The sequence below is a fragment of the Furipterus horrens genome, unplaced genomic scaffold (assembly GCF_987537825.1).
Source record: "Furipterus horrens unplaced genomic scaffold, mFurHor1.1.pri manual_scaffold_7, whole genome shotgun sequence".
NCBI lineage: Eukaryota > Metazoa > Chordata > Mammalia > Chiroptera > Furipteridae > Furipterus > Furipterus horrens.
In genome coordinates, this window is record NW_028327177.1 from 102,048,473 (window position 1) to 102,072,147 (window position 23,675).

Genomic DNA, 23,675 nt, shown 5'->3' on the forward strand with positions numbered 1-23,675 from the left:
TATGGTTTCACTTGAAAATTAAACCATGTCTGTGATATCATCAAAGATATTCAAGTTGCAGGCAAGTAGAATATCAAGTGCCTTGCAACTGGATGTCTTCCCAATAAGAGAGTCTTACAGATTTAGAGACTTGTTTGTGGGTTATGTTACATAAATTAACATGTGTTTTCTGTTTTCAAAGGACATAAGCCTATGATCGCATTACCTGAGTGATTGTCTGTACACATAAGCCTCACTTAATCCTGTCTGCAGTGCTGCCTCCTGATACTCAACAGTTTGGCTGAACTAAATGGCTGGGTTGGTGAAGAATGGGGTGGTGTGTGGGCTTCACTTTAAACCGGGTTTCTCTTTTCTATCCTAATGGCTTGGACAGAAAGGGCCCAGAGGTTTGAGAAGGGGGAAACCTAAACTATTTTCCTCAGCCCAAACTAAGTATAATGGGCAAAAGGATTTTGGACAGGTGAGATGTGCCTAGCACACCTTCCTCCAAAGAAGCCCTTTTTTCTTCTCTTTTTTTTTTTTCTTTCTCCTAATATGGAACATTGAAAAATTAATCCCTGCCTTTTGTCATCTAGTAGTTATGGATTGAATGAAGTCTTTTAACCCTTTTCATCAAACCTATTGCCCCCAGAACACAACAAGGATGCCAGCCTGTTAAACCAAGCATGCCGTTGTCCGGAGACCGCCAACTGACCTGGAGTCTGCACGATCCTTCCCCATGTGGGAAGGCCACCCTCCCCTCCACACCCCCACTATTATTAGGGTTTTCTGGACCCAAGGGTAGGTAGGACGACCACCATGTCCAGCTTGAAGCAACTAGAGGAGCTTGAGACCTTCGCCCATTGTCATTTACAAGATTACAAAGGGTCTTAATATCTGAGAGGGAGGGATAGTTATTTTTTACGAACCAGGGGTATGGACTTGGTGGGGATTGCTGGGAGAGGGAGATGCTGGGTGGAGGGGAGTAAAGGGGAGAAAATCAGAACTATTGTAACAATATAATCAATAAAATACATTTAAAAAAAAAGAACATAAAATAGTGTCTATGTGTATATGTGTGTGTGTGCGTGTGTGTATAAATTATTTAACACTATGTCTTCATTTAAAAATTCATGTTTTTAAAATATCTTTATAAAAATCAGTTGGAAAATGACTTACCTCCAAATCTCTTATTTTTAAAGTTTCCCCTTTGCTTCTACTTGTTCAATTAAATTCTTCTTGTTTTACCCAGCTATGCACTGCCTTTCTGATCATCACTATTTTCTAGTATAGTTATCTTTATCTCCTTCGCTCATTGTCTTGACAAAATTTTCATTGCTTATCATACTCTTTTCCAACTCCAGGAAAAATATCTATACAACAGCTACAGGGCAGAAAACAAAGCCACCCTAGGATTGCTGCACATACCCTTCCACACCCTGCCCTGCTATCATTGTGAGAGTTACAAAGCGGTAAAAGGAGACTGAAATGAAAGACTGAGGAACTGGACCATGCTTCAAGGTTATTTCCTAATTATCTGTGCCCATCTTAGCATGCACAGGAAATAGACATTTAAAATAATCAACTACTGGCCCTGACTGGTGTGGCATGTAGACTGAGCGCCAGCCAGCCTATGAAATGAAGGATCGCTGGTTCAATTCCCAGTCAGGGCACAGGCCTGGGTTGCAGGCTAGGTCCCCATTTAGGGGCATGCTAGAAGCAACTACACAATGATGTTTCTTTCCCTCTCTTCCTCCCTCCCTTCCCCTCTCTCAAATAACTAATTAATTAATTAAAAAAGAATGTTACTCAGAAGAATACATATTTTTAAAAAATAAAAAATAAAATAACTAACTACTACGAGTTTCTCACCTATTGCATGAATCTGATTCTGATGAAGAAAGATCATCTTCCTGAATATCAGTACAGCTAGAAGTATCATCAGGTGTATTAGGCTCTAATTTCCGCGGGGAGTCCAGTTTTGACTGAGAGAAGTGGTTTATTACCAAAGGCATACCTGAGAATTTCATTGTATTATCTTTCGGTTCTAAAATGAAAAAAAGAAGAAAAAAAGGAAACATTTAAGAGTACCTTAAAACCTACAATATCTGCATATTTATTTCTACAACATTTAACATCGCTATTTGTATTAGTAAAATGTTTATTTAACACTGATTCCAAAACTTTAGTGACAGCCAGAGAATCAGAATAAACACTATAATGGTGCTATCTAATTATAATGTCCACCCCATGGATTTCCAGATTAATTAATTTAAAAACAAAATCTCCTTTGAATGAGGAGTGGGAAGAACCTTGTACTTCTAATGCAGCATCTATAATATTTACAGCATTACTAAAGAATTCCTGCATATTCACATATCAGAAAACACTGATAAACATTAAAAACATAATAAAAAAGGATTAAAGATTTAATTAATAAAACAATTACAATATTTGTCACTGACTACCATATGGTAGTATATCTACCTGGACATTTTTCTAAATCTATTACAACGAATCTAATATTTATTATGGAAAAAAACTAATCAGATATATCCAATATTTTTGTTTGATCCAATACATGTCACATTTCTATGCACCCCTTGTCATATTCTTGATTTCTGAGGTTTCAAATTGCAGATAGAGACACAAGGTTTATAGTAATGTGACATGCAGGTATGACCAAATATCTGCAGATGTGAGTGCAGACAATAATATCTGTGAAGGATTCTTCGGTGCTCAGGACTCTCCCTCACAATCTGTTTCAGAGCTCAGCTGGGATTTCCACTGTGCTATCTTTTAGATTCAGGAACTAAGTACTATACTTAACATGCAAGCCATGAATGCAGAGAGTACAGAGCCCTGTCACGAGTTTCCCAGAGAAGCAGATCTCTCACACATCACTCATCCAGTGTGCTTATAGAGGCAAGTGACCTTTAACAAAGGACACTAAAAAGAATTGTCAAGGTTTTGTTAAAAGGAGAAAATTCATGGAAAAAGAGTAAGACAAATTCTTCCAAAAAAAAACTTTCCAGGTCCATATAGTCAGGATTTTTCCAGAAATAATCATATAAGCTTTTGTTATACCAGAAAACAGCATATATCACAAGAATACAATTTCTAAAACTAAGCTCCTGATGTCTGGCTTTCAATAAGCCTAAGCACACCTTTTAAATTTATACTGGCACTTCAATGAGAAAGTTTTTCTAAAGAGCAAAACTTAACACAGTACATACATTTGCATGATGCCATACAAAGCCCAACCTTTCAGTCGGTCTGTGACAGTCTGTCTTCCACTCTCTCACACTCCCCACTTCTCCCAAACACACACATTCATGCATAGCAATCTACCAGCAGCACTTATCTGTGAACCCCAGAGAGAGCCATGTTTATGTGCATAAACACATACAGGTGGAGCAAAAGTAGGTTCACAGTTTTTCATATGGAATTAATAAATAATAATACAAGAAAAGGATCAAAACCATGAACACTTAAAAAGGCAACAAATTCAAAACTATCAATAACTGAATATAAAAAACAAAAACAAATAGACAAACACACAAAACTAAGCAAAAAACAATAGGAACAGAATCACAGATATGAAGATCATATGGAGGGTTATCAGCTGTGAGGTGGGAGGGGAAGAATAGGGAAATGGTTCAGGGATTAAGAAGCATAATTTGTAGGTACAAAATAGACAGGGAGAAGTTAAGAATAGCACAGGAAATGGAAAAGCCAAAGAAGTTGCATGACTCAGGAACATGAACTAAGAGGGTGGGGGAAGACTGCTGAAGGGAAGGTGGGTACAAGGCAGAGGGGAGCAAAGGGGGAAAAATTGGGACAACTGTAATAGCATAATCAATAAAATATACTTAAAAAATAATACAAGAATAAACTTTGTTTCATATACTCACAACTGCAAACCTACTTTTGCCCCACCCTATAAAATACGTTATAACCCAAGTAGAAGCAATCAATCATTTTCATAGATTCAACCGATAAATAAAAATGTTCTCCTAATCTGAGGCAGTAAGCCAGATTTACAGGAGCTAAATCACTTTCTAAGACTATCTTTAACAACTGCATGAACAAATCAAAGTTGTACACAAAGACCATGAAATACATGAGGTCTGTCCAGGAAAAAGTCCAGCCATTGTTCATATAACAAGAACGGTTTCTGCCACTTCGATGTAGCCTGGCAGTCAAGGAGAGTGGACTGGAATGCGCATGTGTGAACAATGACGACTTCACTGTACTAGTCAGTGGGGGCAATAGATGCCATAGAGTGAGCGTGTGTACCGTGAGGCTGTCGCATTCAAAATGACTGAGTGAGCAGAGATGAATCTGCATCAAATTCTGCATCAAGCTTGAACATTCCTTTGTGGAAACTATTCAAGATGACTCAGAAGGCCACAGCTATGGGCAACTGGTGTTCTGCAGCTTCATCATGATAATGCACCTGCTCAGGCATCATGTCCTATGTAGAGTTTTTTTGCGAAACATCAAATCACCCAGGTGACTCAGCCCCCTACAGCCCAGATTTGGTGCCCTACAACTTATGGCTTTTCGCAAAACTAAAATCACCTTTGAAAAGGAAGAGATTTCAGACCATCGATGAGATTCAGGAAAATATGATGGGGCAGCCAATAGTGACTGGGAGAACTGTGAGGTCCCAAAGCGCCTACTTTGAAGGGGGCTGAGGTATCACTGTCCTATGCAGAATGTTTCTTGTATCTTATATCTTTTTCAATAAACGTCTCTATTTTTCATATTATATGGCTGGATACCTTCTGGACAGATCTCATATACTCAGACAGCAACCTACTGACACCAGAAAATAAGACAACAATAGAAATACAATAGCGCCTAAAAGAATAAAATACTTTGGAATAAATCAAACTAAGGAGGTGAAAGACACATATACTGAAAAATATAAAACTGTTGAGAGAAATTAAAGAAAAGATAAATAAGTGAAAGATTATCTTACATTCATGAATGGAAGACTTAATGCTGTTAAAATGTCAAAACTAACCAAAGCAATCTATAAATTCAATGCAATCCTTACGGCACTTTTTGCAGAAATAGAAAAATCCATCTTAAAATTCACATGGAATCTTATGGGACCCAGATAGCTAAAACAGTCTTGAAAATGAAAAATAAAGCTGGAGGACTTCAAAATTTATTACAAAGCAATAATAATTAAAACAGTATACTACTGGCATAATGACAGACATATAGACCAATATAATAAAATAGAGAGTACAGAATAACCCTCACATACATGATCAATTGCTTTTCAACAGGATGTCAAGAGTATTCAATGGGGAAAGAACAGTCTTTAAAAAATGGTGTTCAGAAAACTGAATTATCTACATTCAAAAGAATGAAATTGGACCCTCACCTTACACTATATATAAAAATTAACTCAAAATGGATCATAACCTAAATGTGAGAGCTAAAACGATAAACTCTTAGAAAAAAACATAAAGGAAAATTTTCATGCCATCGATTTGGTAAAAACTTCATGGAGTAACACCAAAAGTACAGGCAATAAAAGAAAAAAATTGATAAACTGGATTTCATCACAATCAAGCATTTATGTGCATCAAAAGATACCATCAAGAAAGCAAAAAGACTACCCCAAAAATGTTTACAAACATTTGCAAATCCCATATAATAAAGCATTAATATCCAGGATATATAAAAAAACTCCTAGAACTCAAGTATAAAAAAACCCTAACAACCTAATTTTAAAAAATAGACAAAGGACTTTAACATTCTCCAAAGACAAACAAAGGCCTGATAACCATATAAAAACATCATTAGGCATTAGGAAAGTGCAAATCAAAATCAAAATGAGATACTACTTCATACCTACCACAAGGGCTATGTAAAAAACAAATGTTGGTTAAGATACAGAGAATTTGAAATGCCCAAACATTGCTGGTGGGCATGTAAAATGGTACAACCACTGTGGAAAATAGTTTGGTGGTTTTTTGAAAGGTAAACACAGAATTAGCATATGAACCAGAAATTCCACTTCTAGGTACAGATCCAAGAGAATGGAAAAGAGAGACTTGAAGAGGTATTTGAAAACCAAGGTTTTATAGCAGCATTACGCACAAATGCCATAAGGAGAAAATAACCCATTAAAGATGACTGGATAAACAAAATGTGCTATGTACACAATGGAGTGTTAGTCATAAAAAGTAATGAAATTTTGATATATGTCACAACTTGAAGACCCTGAAAACATCATGCTTAATGAAATAAGCTGACACAGAAGAACAAATATTATATGATTCTACCTATATGAGGTACCTAGAAGAGCAAATTCATAGACACAAAAAGTAGAATTACCAGAGGCTGAAGTAAAGTGGAAAAAAAATTATATTTAATGGGTAGAGTTTTCACTGGAGATGAGGAAAAAGTTTTAGGTATAGATAGTGGTGATGATTATATTGTGAATGTATTTAATGCCACTCAACTGTACATTTATAAAAGGTTAAAATAATAAATCTTATGTATATTTTACCAAAATAAAAAAATAATAAGAAATTTTCTCGTATACTTTCCTCCAATATGATTCTGTTTTGTTTACTGGCCCAAAGCCCTGGCAACATGAATACATTATTAATCTGAAACTAAAATGGGTCAAAATTAAGAAATATGCTATGTGTTAGCATACAAAGTATATTAGCTTTAGACTTTTTAGCAAAACATTCCCTCTAAAATAAATACCAGTGACCTTTAACAAAAATAACATATTCTCTTTGTAAGATCTGCATCAATAATTCCTACACCTACAAAACATCTTCAAGCTTAAAGAACTAAGAAACTTCTGATTTATTATTAACTGAAAAGAAGACAGATTTTAGAAACTGTGTCTCAGGACATTCTCTCATTCATTTTTCCCAGTTATAAACTTAATTCACATTCAATAACTGCTATATGTCTAAAAATATTTCTTCCCATTTCAAATACCTACTGAGCCCAAAGTAAATTCCTTTGGTTTAATTTTTTTATAGTAAAATTGAACATTATTTCTGTTTTTAATTAAAATCTCTTACCCATGTATACAGAGAATAGCTTTTCTGTAGATTCACCTCCTTTTTTTGTTACTTTTTTTTTTGGCATTTCAGTAGTTTTCTTGTATCCTTTTTTGGCCTGCTCCACCAGAAGCTGAAATTCATTCTGATGTTTTTTACCTGAAATTGAAAAGATCTCAGTAAAGCCAGTACTAGAGAAGTTACACGTCTACATCCAACAAACAGTGAATATAAAGAAGTGTACAAGCTTGCTCAATAGCACTCTTGGGAATCATGCACATTACAAAAATACAAGGGGCTGGGACATCATGGAAGCCTTTTCCTTCTATCTTCTCCCTTCCTCAGATACAAACCTGGAAACATGACATTCCAGTCTGCTACTATAGGTTTCTCCCCAAACCCCATACTCTAGAACAGTGGTTCTCAACCTGTGGGTCACAACCCCTTTGGGGGTCGAACGACCCTTTCACAGGGGTCGCCTAAGACCATCAGAAAACACATATATAATTACATATTGTTTCTGTGATTAATCACCATGCATTAGTTATGGTCGGGGGTCACCACAACATGAGGAACTGTATTAGAGGGTCGGGGCATTAGGAAGGTTGAGAACCACTGCTCTAGAAAGTCTTTTGATAGAGCATGAAAGATACTGTTTTCCTAAATATATCCAAAGAGACATCATACTAACTTCTAAGACAAAGATGAAGAATATTAATTAAATATAAAAGCAGAAGCCTCTAGGAAAGTTGGGTTATAAATGCAAAGAATATCCATTTCAAGTCTCTTTTTTCCCTTCACACTTGTAGCCTATTTCCCGTCAGAACTCCTTTAACAACCTAAGACATCTCCGCCACCAAACAACCTCACTTCTGAAAATAATTTAAACCTAACCTCTAGGTCACCATTAGTAATGTATATTAATTCACTCAGTAAAGAGCATGGCTTGAAGACATTCGTTTGTGATTTGAACCATGGTTCAAATAGCTGAGAATGCACTTTACTTATCTAACACCCTTAAGCACTAAAGCCATGGTTCAAGATGTCATACATCCTGTAAAAATACATTTTAGAAAGAATCATACTGCAAATAGTCGAAACAAAGTTTTGAGACTTTTCACACAGTAACCCCTATTTTCCCTGTAGCACAATACTAAGATTAACTGGGTATAGGGTAAATTTTGTGATTCAAGTGAAAACTATGCATTTGCTAGAGCTACCCTTCCAGAATTCCAGTCATTCACTGCCTTTGAGCTATGCTACAGCTCTGTAAATTGTAGACAACTGATGGCAATGGAAAATTCTTGTCTAGACATGCAAAACCCTGGCTGGTGAAAGTTCAGCTGACTTCCCTCCCCTACTGTGGAAGAAGCCAGGTTTACTCATTTCAATATTCCTGATCAATAAATGTGACTGTCCTTGGACACCAGAGAAAGACTGCTCCTAACTTCAATAAATTTATCTGACTAGTACGTATATGAAAACTCCTAGTAAAACTATGGAGTTGGGTTATAAAGGGTCTGGTAAATTTGAAATAAGATACTGGTTAAAATTTCAGCAAAAGAAATATAAGTTGGCCAAAACGATTACTAGAAAGTTGGCTCTTTAGAAACAGGTAAGATCCTAAGATTATAGCGAGGTGATTTCTTCAAGTCCTATTTAACTCTATGTATTTGAGGATAATTACTTTGTACTCCTTCTGCTCCCCAGGATCAAAAAGACGAATGGGCTCACACCATGATAGTTTCTGTTAGGCAAGGGAAACACAGCATTATGGGGTCTCCAGGATTTAGCTAGACCAGATCCAGGCCGTTTTCCTAGTAATCCATTATGTACCTATGGATTGTGGATTAAGGAACCTGCTAAAGTAATCTCATTAACAGTTTCTGGAGGCTTAATGGCTTTATCTCCTGAAATAATAAAATCCCAGAATTAAAAATTTTCTTTTTATAATCTAATTACTCCTATACCTACGCTGAAAATCACAAGTAAATGGCAGCCACTGCTCTGGCTTTGGCTCAAGAAGTCCAATACAGTAATCTCTGCTCAAAAAAACAATTTCATAAAATATATAAGTGTTGAATTACTAGATTGTACATCTGAAACTAATATTGTATTTCAACCATAATTTTAAAAGGCAAAAAGGACAATGCCAAGGGAGTATGACTAATAAACCTGTTCACACTCATCTCTTCACCTCATTTTAGGAGTTCTGCCATTTGGCAAGGAGTACTTTAGAGTTTAAAAATCTCAGTTCTGCTGGTCAGATGCCCTGAATTTACCTCTTAAAAATTTTAAGTGGTTCAGATAGTTGTGGGAGCTAATGAATAAGCCCACATTCAACCAACTCATATTCTCCAAGATTTTTTTATCCTCACCCAAGGACATTTTTGACATTGCTTTTTAGAGAGAAAAATGCTAAAAGTAGGAGCGACTTCATCTGTGGATCAAGGGAGATATAGGAACTCTATCTCCCCTTCAGTTTTGCTTTGAACCTAAAAGTGCTCTAAAAAGTCAAGTCTATTTTTTTTTAATCTTTTCATTAGAAAAAATTAGCACAACCATTAGTCTAAATATCAAAGGCCAAATCCAACCTACAACCTATTTTTGTATGGCTCTCTAGCTAAGAATGGTTATTATAATAAAATTTTTTTTAAATCCTCATCCAAGGATATGTTCATTGATTTTAGAGAGGAAGGTAGAGAGGACGTGGGCGGGGGGGTGGGGGGGGATGGAAGGGAAAGGGAGAGGGAGACATCGATATGAGAAACATCAGATTGGATGCCTCTCATACATGCCTCAACCAGGGATCAAACCCACACCCTAGGCATGTGTCCTGACCGGGAATTGAACCTACATCCTTTTGGTGTACGGGACGACGCTCCAACTAACTGAGCAACCCAGCTGGGGAAATTTTTATAAAGATGTTAATAAACAAACAAGAACATGTTACAAAGACCCTATGTAGCCTACAAAGCCTAAAATATTCATCATCTGACCCTATGGTAGATTAGCCCAGCTACTAAAGCAACGATACCTTTCTGAGGATTCTTCCTGATGTCCCTATATATTATGAGGGTTTCTCTACTAAGGCTTGTGGTGGATTCAAGCTGTGTCTGGCCCTGTGTGAGCTCCAGACCTTCAAGTAGTCTTTCCTTAGTCTCAGGCACTTACTTTCCTCTCATTCATGCGTCAACTGAGGTTCTCTCCTCTCTAGCGAGCTATCCCACAAATTCTAGACACCATGGCCTTCCATAACTTTCACTTCTGTTTTACCTACTCAGTGATACCACCAAATTATATTGAGGCACCCCATTCAATGCCTGAAAATGGCCTGCAGGCAGTAAGCTCTGGAACTGGAGAGCTCACCCCTTTGTTTTCCTTCTGTCAGGAATCACAGTCCTGTGCTACTTTTTCCCAATATCTAAAAAACCATTGTTTTATACATTGTATCTGGTTTTCTAGCTTATTAAGGAAGGAATATAAATGTACTCTGTTATGTCATCTGGGCTAGGAGTAGAAATTTCCATTTACTTTGATTATTTTTGTTTGGGGAAACAGTTATTTCCTATCAAAATAAGGTTATGTTAACATGTAATGAATTTATTTTTAAATGAGTTAATAAATAATTTTGAAATTTCTTGGTCTTAATTTTCCTTAGACCCATTAATTATTTGGAAGGATGCTGCTTAGTTTCCAAATATTTGGCAGTTTTCCAGGGGGCTTTGTTATTGATTTCTAATTTAATTCTATGGTGGTCATGTTATATAGGTGGTTAGTTAGATATTAGCAAAAAGGAAGGGAGCAAACCAGGCATCTGATCATGCCAATTAACTAGAAAAGGGCAGTTTCACAGTCACTCCAGGAAGACACCCCAGGGAGTAACTGGCACTATTTCTTCTGATTAATGAGGGGAGGAAGAAGACGGTGACGGGAAATTCCTTTCACTGAGTACATGCACAGTAGAAGCCAAAATTGGGACCATTAAGAGGGAGGGGACTAGCCTGGGAAAATATGGGGAAATGATCAGATATGTTAAGGGCATGAAACCCTGGAAGAGCCAGAAAAGAGATTAGAGATTGAATAATTTGAAAGAAAGCCTGCTCTTTTCCGAACCCAAGGAAATATACAGAAGCGAGGCAAAGAACCCAGCGTGCGCCTACCTGGGAGCATGCCAAACCTTTTCCCAGACACACACTTTTTGCCTTCTTTTCTCCTAAACTCTAAGGATCCCCACAAGACTTGCAACCAGGGGAGCTGTGAGCAGCAGCAGAGGACTCTCCTTTTGCTTCTGTCCACACAGCTACTACTATAGCCTGTCCACTCTCTGCCTCTCTGAGGGCATACAATCTATTTTCACCCTAATAAATCTTGCCACTATTGCTTAAGATCCTCTTACGTGTGTGTCCCTGAAATTAATTTCCTGCAACACCACAGAAAAATCCTATTTCCAAACGGTGCTGGGCAGACCTGCCCCAGTCCTGGTTCTCCTTTGGTAATAGTCAGAGAACATCCTTTGTATACTGAATGAATACTTACAAGATGAACCTTCTGCAGATTCCTAGGGCTCTCTCTCTTTCTGCACTACTCTCTCCTCTCCTGCACTGTCCTGCCGACTCTAGCTCCTTCGGTTTCCCCTGGTATCTTAGGTCTTTCTCCTTAACTCAGAGTCCACCAGGCCCTGCGTGGGCTCCCCCTGCCGGCACCACAGCCTCATCTCATTTTTTCCCCTATCTTGTAGATAATTCCTGTCCGTTACCTTAAATCCAGTGTATTAAAAACCACTGTTTCATACATTTTGTCCATTTATGTTGTATCAGGTCCCAGTTACTCTACTTGACCAGAAGCATAAGTCCTATACATTTTAATTTGTAATATGGTATATATCTGCAGATATAACCCATATAAACAAAAGTTCTTTTGTGTCCTTGACAACTTTTAATAGTGTAAAGAGGCTTGAAGAACTGAGAACCACTGCTCTAGAAATTGGAGCCCACCAGGGCTTAGGATTAGGCTCTGTTCCCTATAGCACTCTTCTTCCCAGTAATCTTCTCCCAGTACTTAACTTTAACTACTACCTGTAAGCACAACATGACTGTTTGGTTAGGTAGCTCATTCACTCATACCTAATTCTCTTTTCTGCTTGGCTCTCCACTAGAAACCAAAACTTAAACAGAAATTCTGATTCCCTTTCGCCATCCATAAATCCTCCCCTGGTCTCCATTTCAGTAAATGACACCATTATTTATCCAGCGATTAAATCAAAAATATAAGTTGTTCTTAATTCCTCTTTTTAGTCACCCTTGTATTAAATTTATCAGTGAGTACCACTGGTTCTACTTCAAAGTTAACAACCTTGAGCTATCCCTTTTCTATATTGCTGCCACTCTAGACTAGGTCATAGCTGTCACAATTTACAATAGCAGTGTCACTTCAGGGCTCTCCTCATATATCATTCCTCCTTCTTAAAGAGGCCTTCCCTGACCACCAAATCTAAACAGTAGCTCCCTCTATTCTGGCCTTACATTTCTTTATAGTATAGATCACTCACTAACTGACTATTACACATCTTACTCATTTGTTTATTGTCTGACTACTCCTGTTAGAATGTAAGGCCCATGCAGGCAGAGACTTAGTCTGTTTAACATTATATTCCCAACACCTAGAATACTGTCTGGGATGCAGTAACTGATGATCAGTAAATATTGTTTGAGTGATGAGATTCCAGACTGGTTTTCTTACTATTGTTTGCTGCCTTCTAATTTATTCTCTATTCAACAAATATCAGGATCTTTTAAAATGGATGTAAAATCATAGTACTATCTTTTTAAACCTTCCAATGGCTTCTCAGAGCACTGATAACAAAATTCAAAATAAAATCTTATAAGATCATATATAATCTGGCCCTCCCATTCCTTATACCATTTGCCCCCATCACTTACTGCTACACTCTAGCCACATTCACCTTCTTTGCTTCTACTTTAGAGCCTCTGCCTTTTAGGTTCTCTAAGAATACTCTTCCTTCAGCTCAGTGAATGACTGCTTCTTTATTTTTATTTTCCTCATGTCTTATTTTAAATGTCCACTCCTCAAGAAAAGCCTTTTCCTAACTACCTTACTTAATGCCCTCATAATTTCTCTCAGACCACCCTGTTTTATTTCTTTTGAGCATGTACCACCTAAAATTGTATTATAAACATCTGCTGATTTATTATATTATCTTTCTGCCACTAGAATGAAAGCTCTACGAGAAAAGTGATCATGCATCTTTTTCTCTGCTGTGTACACAATACATAGAATAGCAGCTGGCACAAAGTAGATGTTCAATAAATACTTGTTGAATTAACGACCAAACAAAAGTACAAGGGAATAAATTAACTGTGCTAAAATGCCTTGCCTTCTTAGCAAGATCAAACTGATACTCCCAGGAAAAGTTACAGGAGATAATGAGAATGCTCACTGGAGTTGCTTTTGTTTTCCAGCAAAGTATAAAACTGAATTTCATCAAGGCAAAAAACATGAAGATATCAAAAATATGTCTTTCATGGCAGGCAAATAGAGTAACTTTCCATTAGGCTAAGATTCTGCCTCTTACTGGAGCAATTCACAATTTTCATTAAGAAGACTTATCAAAAGCATCTGGTATCTAAAGTTCACAAGTAACTCAAACTTATTTGATTCAACCTGTGTTTCAAATACACTTTCTACAGAAAGTTCAAATTGACTGATTTCACTCTTTCTCTCCATTACTGAAAGAGGAGCTCATGAATTACAAGTCCATCCAAAAGACTGATTTAAAGAAAAATAGATGTATCATAACAAAACTACCAAAGTAGTCCATTCATAAAATTAAGCTTCTTTTAATGCACTATGTGACCTGAAACTAAATCCAAAAAAGGTTTCCAACATACAAGTGATTCACTCAGATTCAAAGCATCTCTTGCATAGTGTGAAGGGCTTAGACTCGAGCATCTGGTACACCTGGGTTTCATTTCCTGCTCTGCTTTTTACTTACTAATGAGTGACTTGTCTGACGTTTCTGAGTCTCAGTTTCTTAATAATAATAGCTTCACAGAATTGCTGAGAGAATTACTAAAATAACATCTGTAGAATCCTTGACACAGAATATATATTCAATAATTGTGATTTTCTACCTGTCTTTTCTCTGAAAAAGTGACCAAGCATAAATGAATGGAAGAAAAGTCTGCACAAGCCAGAGGATAGGAGGTAGCTGAAGTATGGCCAATACCTAAGCTTGTATGCTTCTTCTCAAAAGTAAACAGAATAGCGAGTGATGCAGAAAAATGCTGGAATTCGGTTGGTGCAGGGCACTTCCCGCCTCTCAGAGAATTGTTTCAGAGGGAGGGGACATGGGTGGGAAAGAAAAAAAAATGTTTATTTTCTCTTAGCCTATTTTTTAGAGGCTTGATAGACTCTGATAAACATGATGATTCTCCCATCTTCATTCACTTGGTCACAAAGCAGTAAGCAAGCAAGAAACATTTCCTCTATTGTAGAACTTCCAGTTTCTTAAGGAAATAAAATACTATTAAATACGGTCATGGGGTGAATGGTGTCTCTCTAAATTTCATATTTTGAGGTACTAACCTCCCATACCTCAGAATGTGACCTTACCTGAAGACGGGGTTTTACAGAGGTAATAAAGCTGAGATGAGGTTGTTAGGGTGAGCCCTAACCCAGTACAACTGGCGTTTTTATAAAAGGGGCACAGAAATACATATAGAGGAGGCAACATGAAGAGACGAAGGAGGCAAGGAGCGAGGGCTGGCACAGATCCTTTCCTCACTGACCTCAGAGGAGCCAATCTTGCTGACAGCTTGATTTTGGACTTTCTAGCCCCCAGAACTGTCAGACAATAAATGTCTGTTGTATGAAGCCTCCCATTCTGTGGTACTTTGTTACGGAAGCCCTAGCAAACTAAAACACATCATTAGAAATTAATTAGAAATAATTACAATTTAATTGTACAATTCATAATCATCATGGCCATCCTCTCAAAAATGTAAACTTTCTTATACCCTTCCTTGTTTTTATTTTTCTCTTTTTCATTTATTACCTTCTAAAATACTAGTAGAATATAAACTCCAAAAGGATGGGCTTTATGGCTATCTTGTTCATTCATATATCCCCAGCACCTAGGAAGTGTCTTGCATATATTAGTACTTACTGAAAACACTTATATTGAATGAACAAATGAAACAGCGACATGATATAAGTACATATAAAAGGAAAACCTTACCTTGTCTGGGAGATCACAGAGGATTTCCCATTGGAGTTGCAATGAAGCTGATTAAGTGCTGGGAAAGAAGATGAGGCCACACACAATCAAGAGAAGGAGGCAATTCCCAACAAAGAGAGAAGAGGGTAACAGGGGCCCTGCAGCAGCAGAAAACTTGATGAAAGAAGTGAAAGATAACCAGAGTAGTCAGATCCTAAGCAATAAGGGAAAGAGATAAGGCTAGAGGTAGGCAAGTCCAGATACAGGAAATGATAGGTTTCGTGCACTTAAAAGCCACTGGAAAGCTTCTGATAATGGCAGGAGGGCAGCAAGGCAGAAACAGTATGATCAGAAGACTGACCAATTTTAAAAGACAATCTGGCTTTTGGGGATTAATGAATCAAGAGGATCAAGAGTAGATAGGGGGTGACTAAGTTAGGAAGCAATTGTGACTACAACAGTGGTAGAGAGAAGAACAAGAAATACATGAAATCAAGAGAAAGAAGACAGAGACTAACAGAACATAATAAACAGAACATGTGTGGGTCAGAAAAGGGAAAGGTGTTATACATGAAGGATAAAGAACTAGAATGCAAGATAGTTAATGGTGACAATGCTGGAAGAAGATACCAGTCGGTAAAAAAAAAAAAAAAAACCTTCAAAATTTGGAGGGGAAAATCTTTCCAAACTAAAACTGTAAACTCAGTCAAATAACCAATCAATAGTAAAGGTAATATTCCCAGTTACATATGGTCTTAAAAAACGTTCCTCCATAAACCTTTTTCTCAGGGAGTTTCCTGCAAAAGGTATTCCACCAAAACAAGAGAGAAAAGGCAGATCTGGATGCTGAAATAAGTGATGCACACAGCAGGGAGGAGAGCACAATACCCAGATGGCTGGTGACAGGAAATTCCAGGAGAGCAGCAGAGAGCAACTAGAGCAGAATGGAACAGGACAGCACCAGAGGCTGGGGGCTGCCTCAGGCAGGATGTCCTAGAGAAAATAATGAGTTGATCATCCATCAATATGTTTAAATGTATTAGAACATTTCTGGTGGGAAGTTTAGAGATAAATTAATACTAGATACATAGAAAACTAAGTAAAAGAATATTATTAATTATTTTTTAAAAAAGAATGTTTTCCTGAAAAGGATTATATTTGTAGGGGAGAAAAAAATAATTTTCCCTCCAACCTTCTTAGTTCTTTGCTGGTAATCTTATAACAAAAGAGATTAAAAGATAAAAATAAAAGGACACCCAGAAGTTTATAAACATGTATACCTTATGTATTCTTGGAAGCTACCTAGATTACAAAGATGTAACTTAGAACAGAACACTGGCTTACATACCACTGCCAGGTAGTCCCCTCCGCCAACGCCCCCACCACCACCACCAAAAAAAAGGTGCGTGGGAGGCCAGTTACAGGGAGGTGACTAGGAAATACACAGTCAACAAGAGTAAGGTCTGTTACACAGACTTAAGAGTGCCTTCTCCTTTGATATGAAGACTAACTTATCTCTAGGGAGAGAGGGAATGATGAACAGACACTTGTAAATTTATGTCCTGCTTTTAGGCAAACAGGCGGAAGGCAGCACATTAAAAAAAAATCTGCTTCTTCCCAGTTGCCTTCAGTTAAAAGTAATTAATTCTTATGCCACAGGAGTGTATTTGGGGGGTGGCATAGTCTGCTACCCTTCATAACCTCAGAATGTATGTTGTCTAGTTCAAACTGTAACATATCTAACTAAATATTAAACTTACAAAAAATTACAGTAACCAGAGGATGGGAAGAAGGCAAAGGTAGAAGTCAGATGTATAAAAGAGCTAAATATTCATTCTTCATATTGGGACATTAATCAATAGTTAACATGAAAAACTGAAAAACTTCAAGAAATAGCAGGAAGAACAATCTTTTCATAAAAATAAATATAATCACCAAAACAAAAGCCAAAAGTCCTGACAACTGTTATTTCTATGGAGTGGGAACGGTGGTCGAGGAGGCAAGAGTTTTGTTTTCTTTTTATAATAAGCCTTGCAGACATATGTGATTTTTTAAAAACTACATGCATGTAAAGTATGAATTAAAATGTTTAAGTGAAGAATAGAAATCAATAGTATATTTGGAGCCCAACACCAAATCACAACGTATGACTAAACTACAAGGCTAAGCTCTTAAGTTTTAGAAGTGCCTGAAAGGTTTTGTTTTCTTTTTGTTTGTTTATTTTTAATTATATACTAAGGTTTATTTTAGGCCTAAATCAATTATTTTTAACATGACCTTTTTTAGTAAAGTTAAGCTTTTTTTTATATACTTAAATGGCGGGGGATAGGTATTTGTATATTGTCTTTATCTAATCTACTTCTTCCTTAGTGTGGCATGTTTATTGGATATGATTCTTCTAGTGATTTAAATTACTTCTTCTCAATGTAAGTTTTATTTTTCTTATTGTTACAGGCTTTAGTTTTGCCAATTCGGTGATCATCTGATAGTCTCTATCTCCTGTCTCAAGAAAAATCGCTTTGACTTTCTAAAAGTTGATTTAAAAAAGAAAAAAAAAAAATCACACCACACTTATCTTTCTAGCAACAGAGCTGTGACTTGTCCTGCCTATGGTCTGCGAATAGCCTAGTATGACACAGGCCACAAGCACTGCCTGTGCACTACGTCCTCTTCCCCAAACAGATCTCTGCTGAATCTGCCCCTTCAAAGCTTAAGAACTGAAAAAGGAAAACAAATTTCTCTTGACACAACTAAAAACTCATCCAACAAACATTTATGAACTACCTACTGTTCGCCAAGTACTTAAATGTAAATTTAAACTAAAAACAAACCAAACAAACAAAGAATAACAGCTACCCAACTGACAAAACAGCCCTGTGACAGCCCTGGGAAAGATATATACAAAAGCCATTTAAGGAAAAGAAAGTGATAAAGTTAGGAAATTGTTAATATCTAATAAAATGAAAACTCATTTTGGCACAAATTTGCAAGCTATGAAGTGCTGAAATTCTTTACAGAAATATTGTCATTGAGTGGCCTGAGGACAGGATGTAAAGTCAGAAATGTTTCCATTTTAATCCCATTTTCTTCTCACAGAGATGCTTTGAGAGCAACTAATTAATATTTGCAAAGTGCTTAGTGATAAGCTCAAAGTAGAATGAATGTTAGTCACAAATCAAAAAGCAAGCACACTGACTGATAAAAAAAAGGTCACTGCCTTAGTAAACACAATTAAAATGCATTCTTAAGTAATATTGACAAGAAGTTTGTCTCAAAATTAATATAAAAAAATATTTTAAAAATCTACTTAAGATAAAAAACTGCAATCCAGATTCTTTGCAAATAAAGAGAATGTCATACAACTTACGATATTTACTGTGAATTTCATCTATCTCCTTTTCCGTTTGGTCCTTCGTAAAAACCATTATCTAAAATGATCCAAAAATTGTTAATTAAAAATTCATTAAATACAAAAATAGAAATACTATAAACTTTAAAATCTCAGATGTGGATGCTTAAAATAAGAGTAAAATAATCCCTCATCTCTTTTAGATAGGCCTAGAAAAAGTAACTCCTGTGTGCTTCTCTTGAATATCATAATTAGTATACAATTTACTCATTACTTCTCATCAGTAGAAAATAAACATGGCTTCCATTAGACTATATGAAGTACTAATACAACAATTAAATTTCATATTTTCAATACTTAATTTGTCACATCTCTTAATACAATAGGTGACACTTTAAAGTACAAGACTGGAGACATTTAGCAGATCATTAATAAGGTAAATCTTCTTGTGTCCCTTCTATCTTTTCCAACCTAACTTCACCAAATCTATAAGAAATGTAATATAGGGAAAATACAGACTTAATGTTAAATTTCTTGTTTCACTTTTTAAAATCTTAAACTTAAAAGATCAGATGTCTACTTACATTATTCATTATAGTCTCCACCTTAGTAGTCAGCACATAGGGAGTAATAAATTCAATGAAAATCTCATTTTTTCTACTATCTGATTATAAACTCTCTTCCCTAAGGTTATTGTTTTCCTTACAAATACATTACTGACGGTCTAGAAAAAAAAGAGCCCAGAACACTTCCTCCAGTGTCATAGGACACAATGACTATTTTCTTCTTAGGCATTCTTCCTCAAGTTTTGGGGCCACCAAGCTAGAACAAGGCAGTAGTGAAAAATTTTAGGCCTCTGATTCCTTCAATAAGCTCAATAGACACTCAATCCTCATAAACTCCTACAATTAATTTCTCAATCAGCATAATCACAGAATTGCAGAAAGCAAGAGCTAACTGGTGATATTAGAGACTCACAGAGTTCAACCCCTGAGTTTTACAGATGAAGTTAAGGGCTGCAGAAGTTAAACAGCTTATCAAAAGCAACCAGCAGAGAAAGGACCAATATAAAGGTTACCTTATATATACAGGCATATGCTTTTTCTAAGGACTCTAACTTTAATAAACTCTACTTTAGATTGCATGTCATGCTAGAAGACTGATAAATATGAGAGAATCTTGTGTTAAAAAATGAGCTGCAAGTAAGTCATAATATAGTAAATGGAAATGTGTTCTATTACATTTCCCATTGAACAGACGTAATATATACTGGCTGCTTTAAATTTAGTAGAGTATTCAGCCCTGGCTGGTGTGGCTCAGTGGACTGAGTGCCAGCCTGCGAACTAAAGGGTCGCTGGTTTGATTCCCAGTCAGGGCACAAGCCTTGGTTGCAGGCCAGGTCTCCAGCAAGGTCCCTAGCTGGGGGCATTCAAGAGGCAACCATACATTGATGTTTCTCTCCCTCTCTTTCTCCCTCCCTTCCCCTCTCTAAAAATAATAAATAAATAAATAAATATTTTTTAAAAAATTTAGTATTCAACTTTTCTTTCCTTTACTTCTACCCAGATACTGAAAGAAACTATAACATACGCTTTCATTGAATTTACTAGCTTCAAGACGCATCCTAGTCTTCTCCATATTTTCAATTTCTTGAACTATTTCAGGAGCTGTTAAAATAAAGATATATAGCCAATGTTAATTACATGGTTTTGCTCATTATACAATGGTCATGTAAGCTGTTAACAATGAAGTTGCATGATGGGTACACATAAACTCCCTGTCCTGTTTTTATTATTCTTCTGTAAGGCTAAAGTTATTTCAAAATAAAAATTTTTTTAAATAACAAGTTAAAACACTCAACTCTTATATATGCAAAATTTAAAAGATAACCAGAAAAAATACAATAAAGTCACTGTGCTCTTTTCTTTGAGTATACAGGTATAAATAACAGTCTCAATGGAATATGAAAATTAATGTATTATTGTAAATTAATTCTTAGGGGATATCCACTCAAACTCCAATACACTAAAGATGGTACAACAGCCTACTTTTCTAGGAGACACAAAGGTCTACAAAATACCAGAGAGAAATGGCCTTGCCTCCAGAACTTTTGTCAGCAGGTGTAGTTACCAGTCACAAACATCAGAGGTCTGGGATACACTCTGCCACATATATAAATGCCTTGGAATGCAAATAGCATTGAATTTGTAAGCATTATCTTTCTGCCTCCAAAGTGAACACCTTAAAACTAAAAAACATATGGCACAGAATAAAAATCTACAATCCCCTACATACACTTATACACAAAAAGATATTATGTCTGGAATTTGCCTCAAAATAATCCACGGGTGGGAGGAATGTAAGCGACAGATGACACGCAACAGGCACGGCTCCATGCTGGTTGAGCTGGATAATAGGTACACAAGGGGAGTCACATTCTTCACTCTAGTTTTATATGAATTAGATATAATCCCATTTTAACATTTTTATAAAAGCCACATTTAAGAATGCAATGACCTCAATTTAAAGTTTGTTTTATACAAAAGATACACTGGGAGGTACCTTTGCCTCCCTTAATATAAAACCAGTAGAAACAACATCTCTCTGTGTGAGCACGAACAGCTAGCATAAATTTAGAGAATCATGGTATAACAAGACGGGGACCACCTGTATATATTATATCCAATCCCTTAGCACAAGTATCATTCAAGATAGAGAACAGCTGGTATACTCTCTTCTAAGGTATTAAGGAAACTATATTAGGATTGCGTACAATTTAGGGGCTTAAATCTTTCAGGTAGACTTCTGATTCTTTTTATGATGTAGAGGGCTGGATATAATGACACTCCCACCCTAGCAACAAGAAAACAATGGATAATCTATAAAATTATAACTTTCCTTGAATCCATCAGAGCTAAGTCACAGGGCAACTAACCAGCCTGAAATCTAAGGAAAGAGGTGCCTCAAAGGACAGAGCGGGTCATAAAAACTGGCTGACATGAGGCAGAGCATGGGATAAAAACTGGGACCACTCAACCTCTGGGTAAGAATATTTCACCTAAACTTTTTGATGAATTAAAAAAGGCTAAGGGTGAACCACAACAAAAGTATAAAAATCCTGGGAAGCTTAGACTCAAGGGGAGTCACATCTATTCCAAGGCAACTGTCTATAAATTTTACTGAATACTCACAAGAACGACTGGGGGAAGGGCAGAAAATTTTTTAAAGTATCCCTCCAGACCCAGGCCTGGGAAAGGAGAACAGCCCCTACTGCAGAAAACACACGAAGCCCTACCAGATCTCTAAACCTGAAGAAACAAAAGCATTATGCCACTGAGGGATGGTCAGCAAAACTGTACTCCCCAGAACACAGGTAAATGACCCACCGTCACTGGGGGAAGGAAACAAACAAAATCTGCAGGAGGTTCAGGAAACCACCAGAGGACTCCAGCCACTATGGGAGGTGCAGGTTCACTGGCAGAGCCTCACCCCTGAGACCCAGTATCAAAGAGTCTGCCTAAGACTAAGACTAAGACTGAAATTGAATAAGAGAGAATGACCCCATCCCCGCTACCAGTGAGCCAGCATGCTCCAATGACAAATAACAATAATCTATCCTCCACCAGGAGAGAAGTGAGCATGGAGAGACTCTGAGGTGCAGGCTCACAGGGAAATCCTGTACTAGCGGTACAGGTACATTTGCAAAACAAACACACTTGTGGTAACGCAGCCACCAACCTAAAGCACAAGGGGTATGAAACTAGTGGTAAACTGAGGACAATCACAGCAACAACAAAAACCAAAAGCAAGTCAATCCCACACAATAATAAAGACCTATCAAAAGACACGTCCATTTTTTAAGGCACAAATACTATTTATTTCAGTGTTTAGATTCTCCCACAAAAAGTCTGGCTTTCAACCAAAATTTACAAAATATATGAGCAAGCACACAAACAACAATAACAAAACCAAACTCAGATATCACCCTTATGTTAGAACTATCACACTGGAATTATAAATTACTACTATGCTAAAATACCTAGTGGAAAAAATGAACAACATGAGTGTACAGATGGGGCATTACAGGACAGAGATGAAACCATCAAGAAGAATAAAAGAGAAAAGTTAGACATTAAAAACAAAAACAAAAACAAAAAAAACACCCACATTAACAGAGATAACTTGACCCAGCAAAGGGAAGCATCAGTAAAGCTGAAATGGGATTAATGGTATTACCCAAATGGAAACAAGAGGAAAAAATAAATAAAGCAGAACAGAGCACCTAAGAGCTGTGGAACAATATCAAAAGGTCTAACGTACATGTAAGAGATATCCCAGAAAAAGAAAAAAGGGAGAAGAAATATGTGAAGACATAATGGCTAGAATTTGCCAAATACAATGAAAGAAGTCAAACCACGAATGCAAGAAGCTCAAAGAACACCAAGCAGGATGAACACAAAACAAAACTACAACATACATACACACACACACAGACTCACGGAGAAAATCCTCCATAACCACGAAGCAGTAGCAAGAGGCCTGGGGCAAGCTTTCCTCTCCTGCCAACACAGTATCAGGGGAAACCCAGGAAGGAGCCTAGACTTCTACCCACTCCCCCAGCAGCAGCAGGTGGCACCCTCAACCTCCCAACTACTGCTTGGAGGGGAAATCTCAAACGGAAGAAACCTGGAGAAAAGCATTCTTTAAACCTGCAGAGGAAATCTGGACACACCCCTGACCCAGTATCTAGAATACGGCAAAAGGTTTGAGAACTGAACCACAGTAGGAATACAGGTTTTCAGAGTGGCCTCCAGGTAGCAGTTAAGTTGACGCTGACCAGAAAAACAATGCATGGGCTTTGAAAGCTAAATTGTCATTAGAATCACAGCCCACAAAAGTAGGCCAGGATCTGGGTGCTAAACCAAAACAGGGTGACTGCTTGCTAAAACAGAATAAATAGGTTCTACAATCTCATATTATTACATAATTGTGTCCAGAATACAATAAAAACACGTGTCATAGTAAGAAGCAGGTAAATCACAACTTGAATGAGAAGAGA

At 37.0% G+C, this 23,675-nt stretch overlaps 1 protein-coding gene across 2 annotated transcripts in view; it reads right to left on the reverse strand.

Moving 5' to 3' along the window:
* Positions 1-23,675, reverse strand: part of RAD18 (RAD18 E3 ubiquitin protein ligase) — a 109,526-nt gene that overhangs the window by 44,448 nt on the left and 41,403 nt on the right. For both annotated transcript variants that reach the window (XM_090282958.1, XM_090282957.1), the window contains exons 8-11: positions 20,207-20,283; positions 18,635-18,695; positions 7,050-7,187; positions 1,852-2,026 (exon numbers count right to left, since the gene is read on the reverse strand). In XM_090282958.1, coding sequence (XP_090139084.1) covers positions 1,852-2,026; positions 7,050-7,187; positions 18,635-18,695; positions 20,207-20,283 — 451 coding nt within the window. The remainder of the gene's footprint in view (positions 1-1,851; positions 2,027-7,049; positions 7,188-18,634; positions 18,696-20,206; positions 20,284-23,675) is intronic.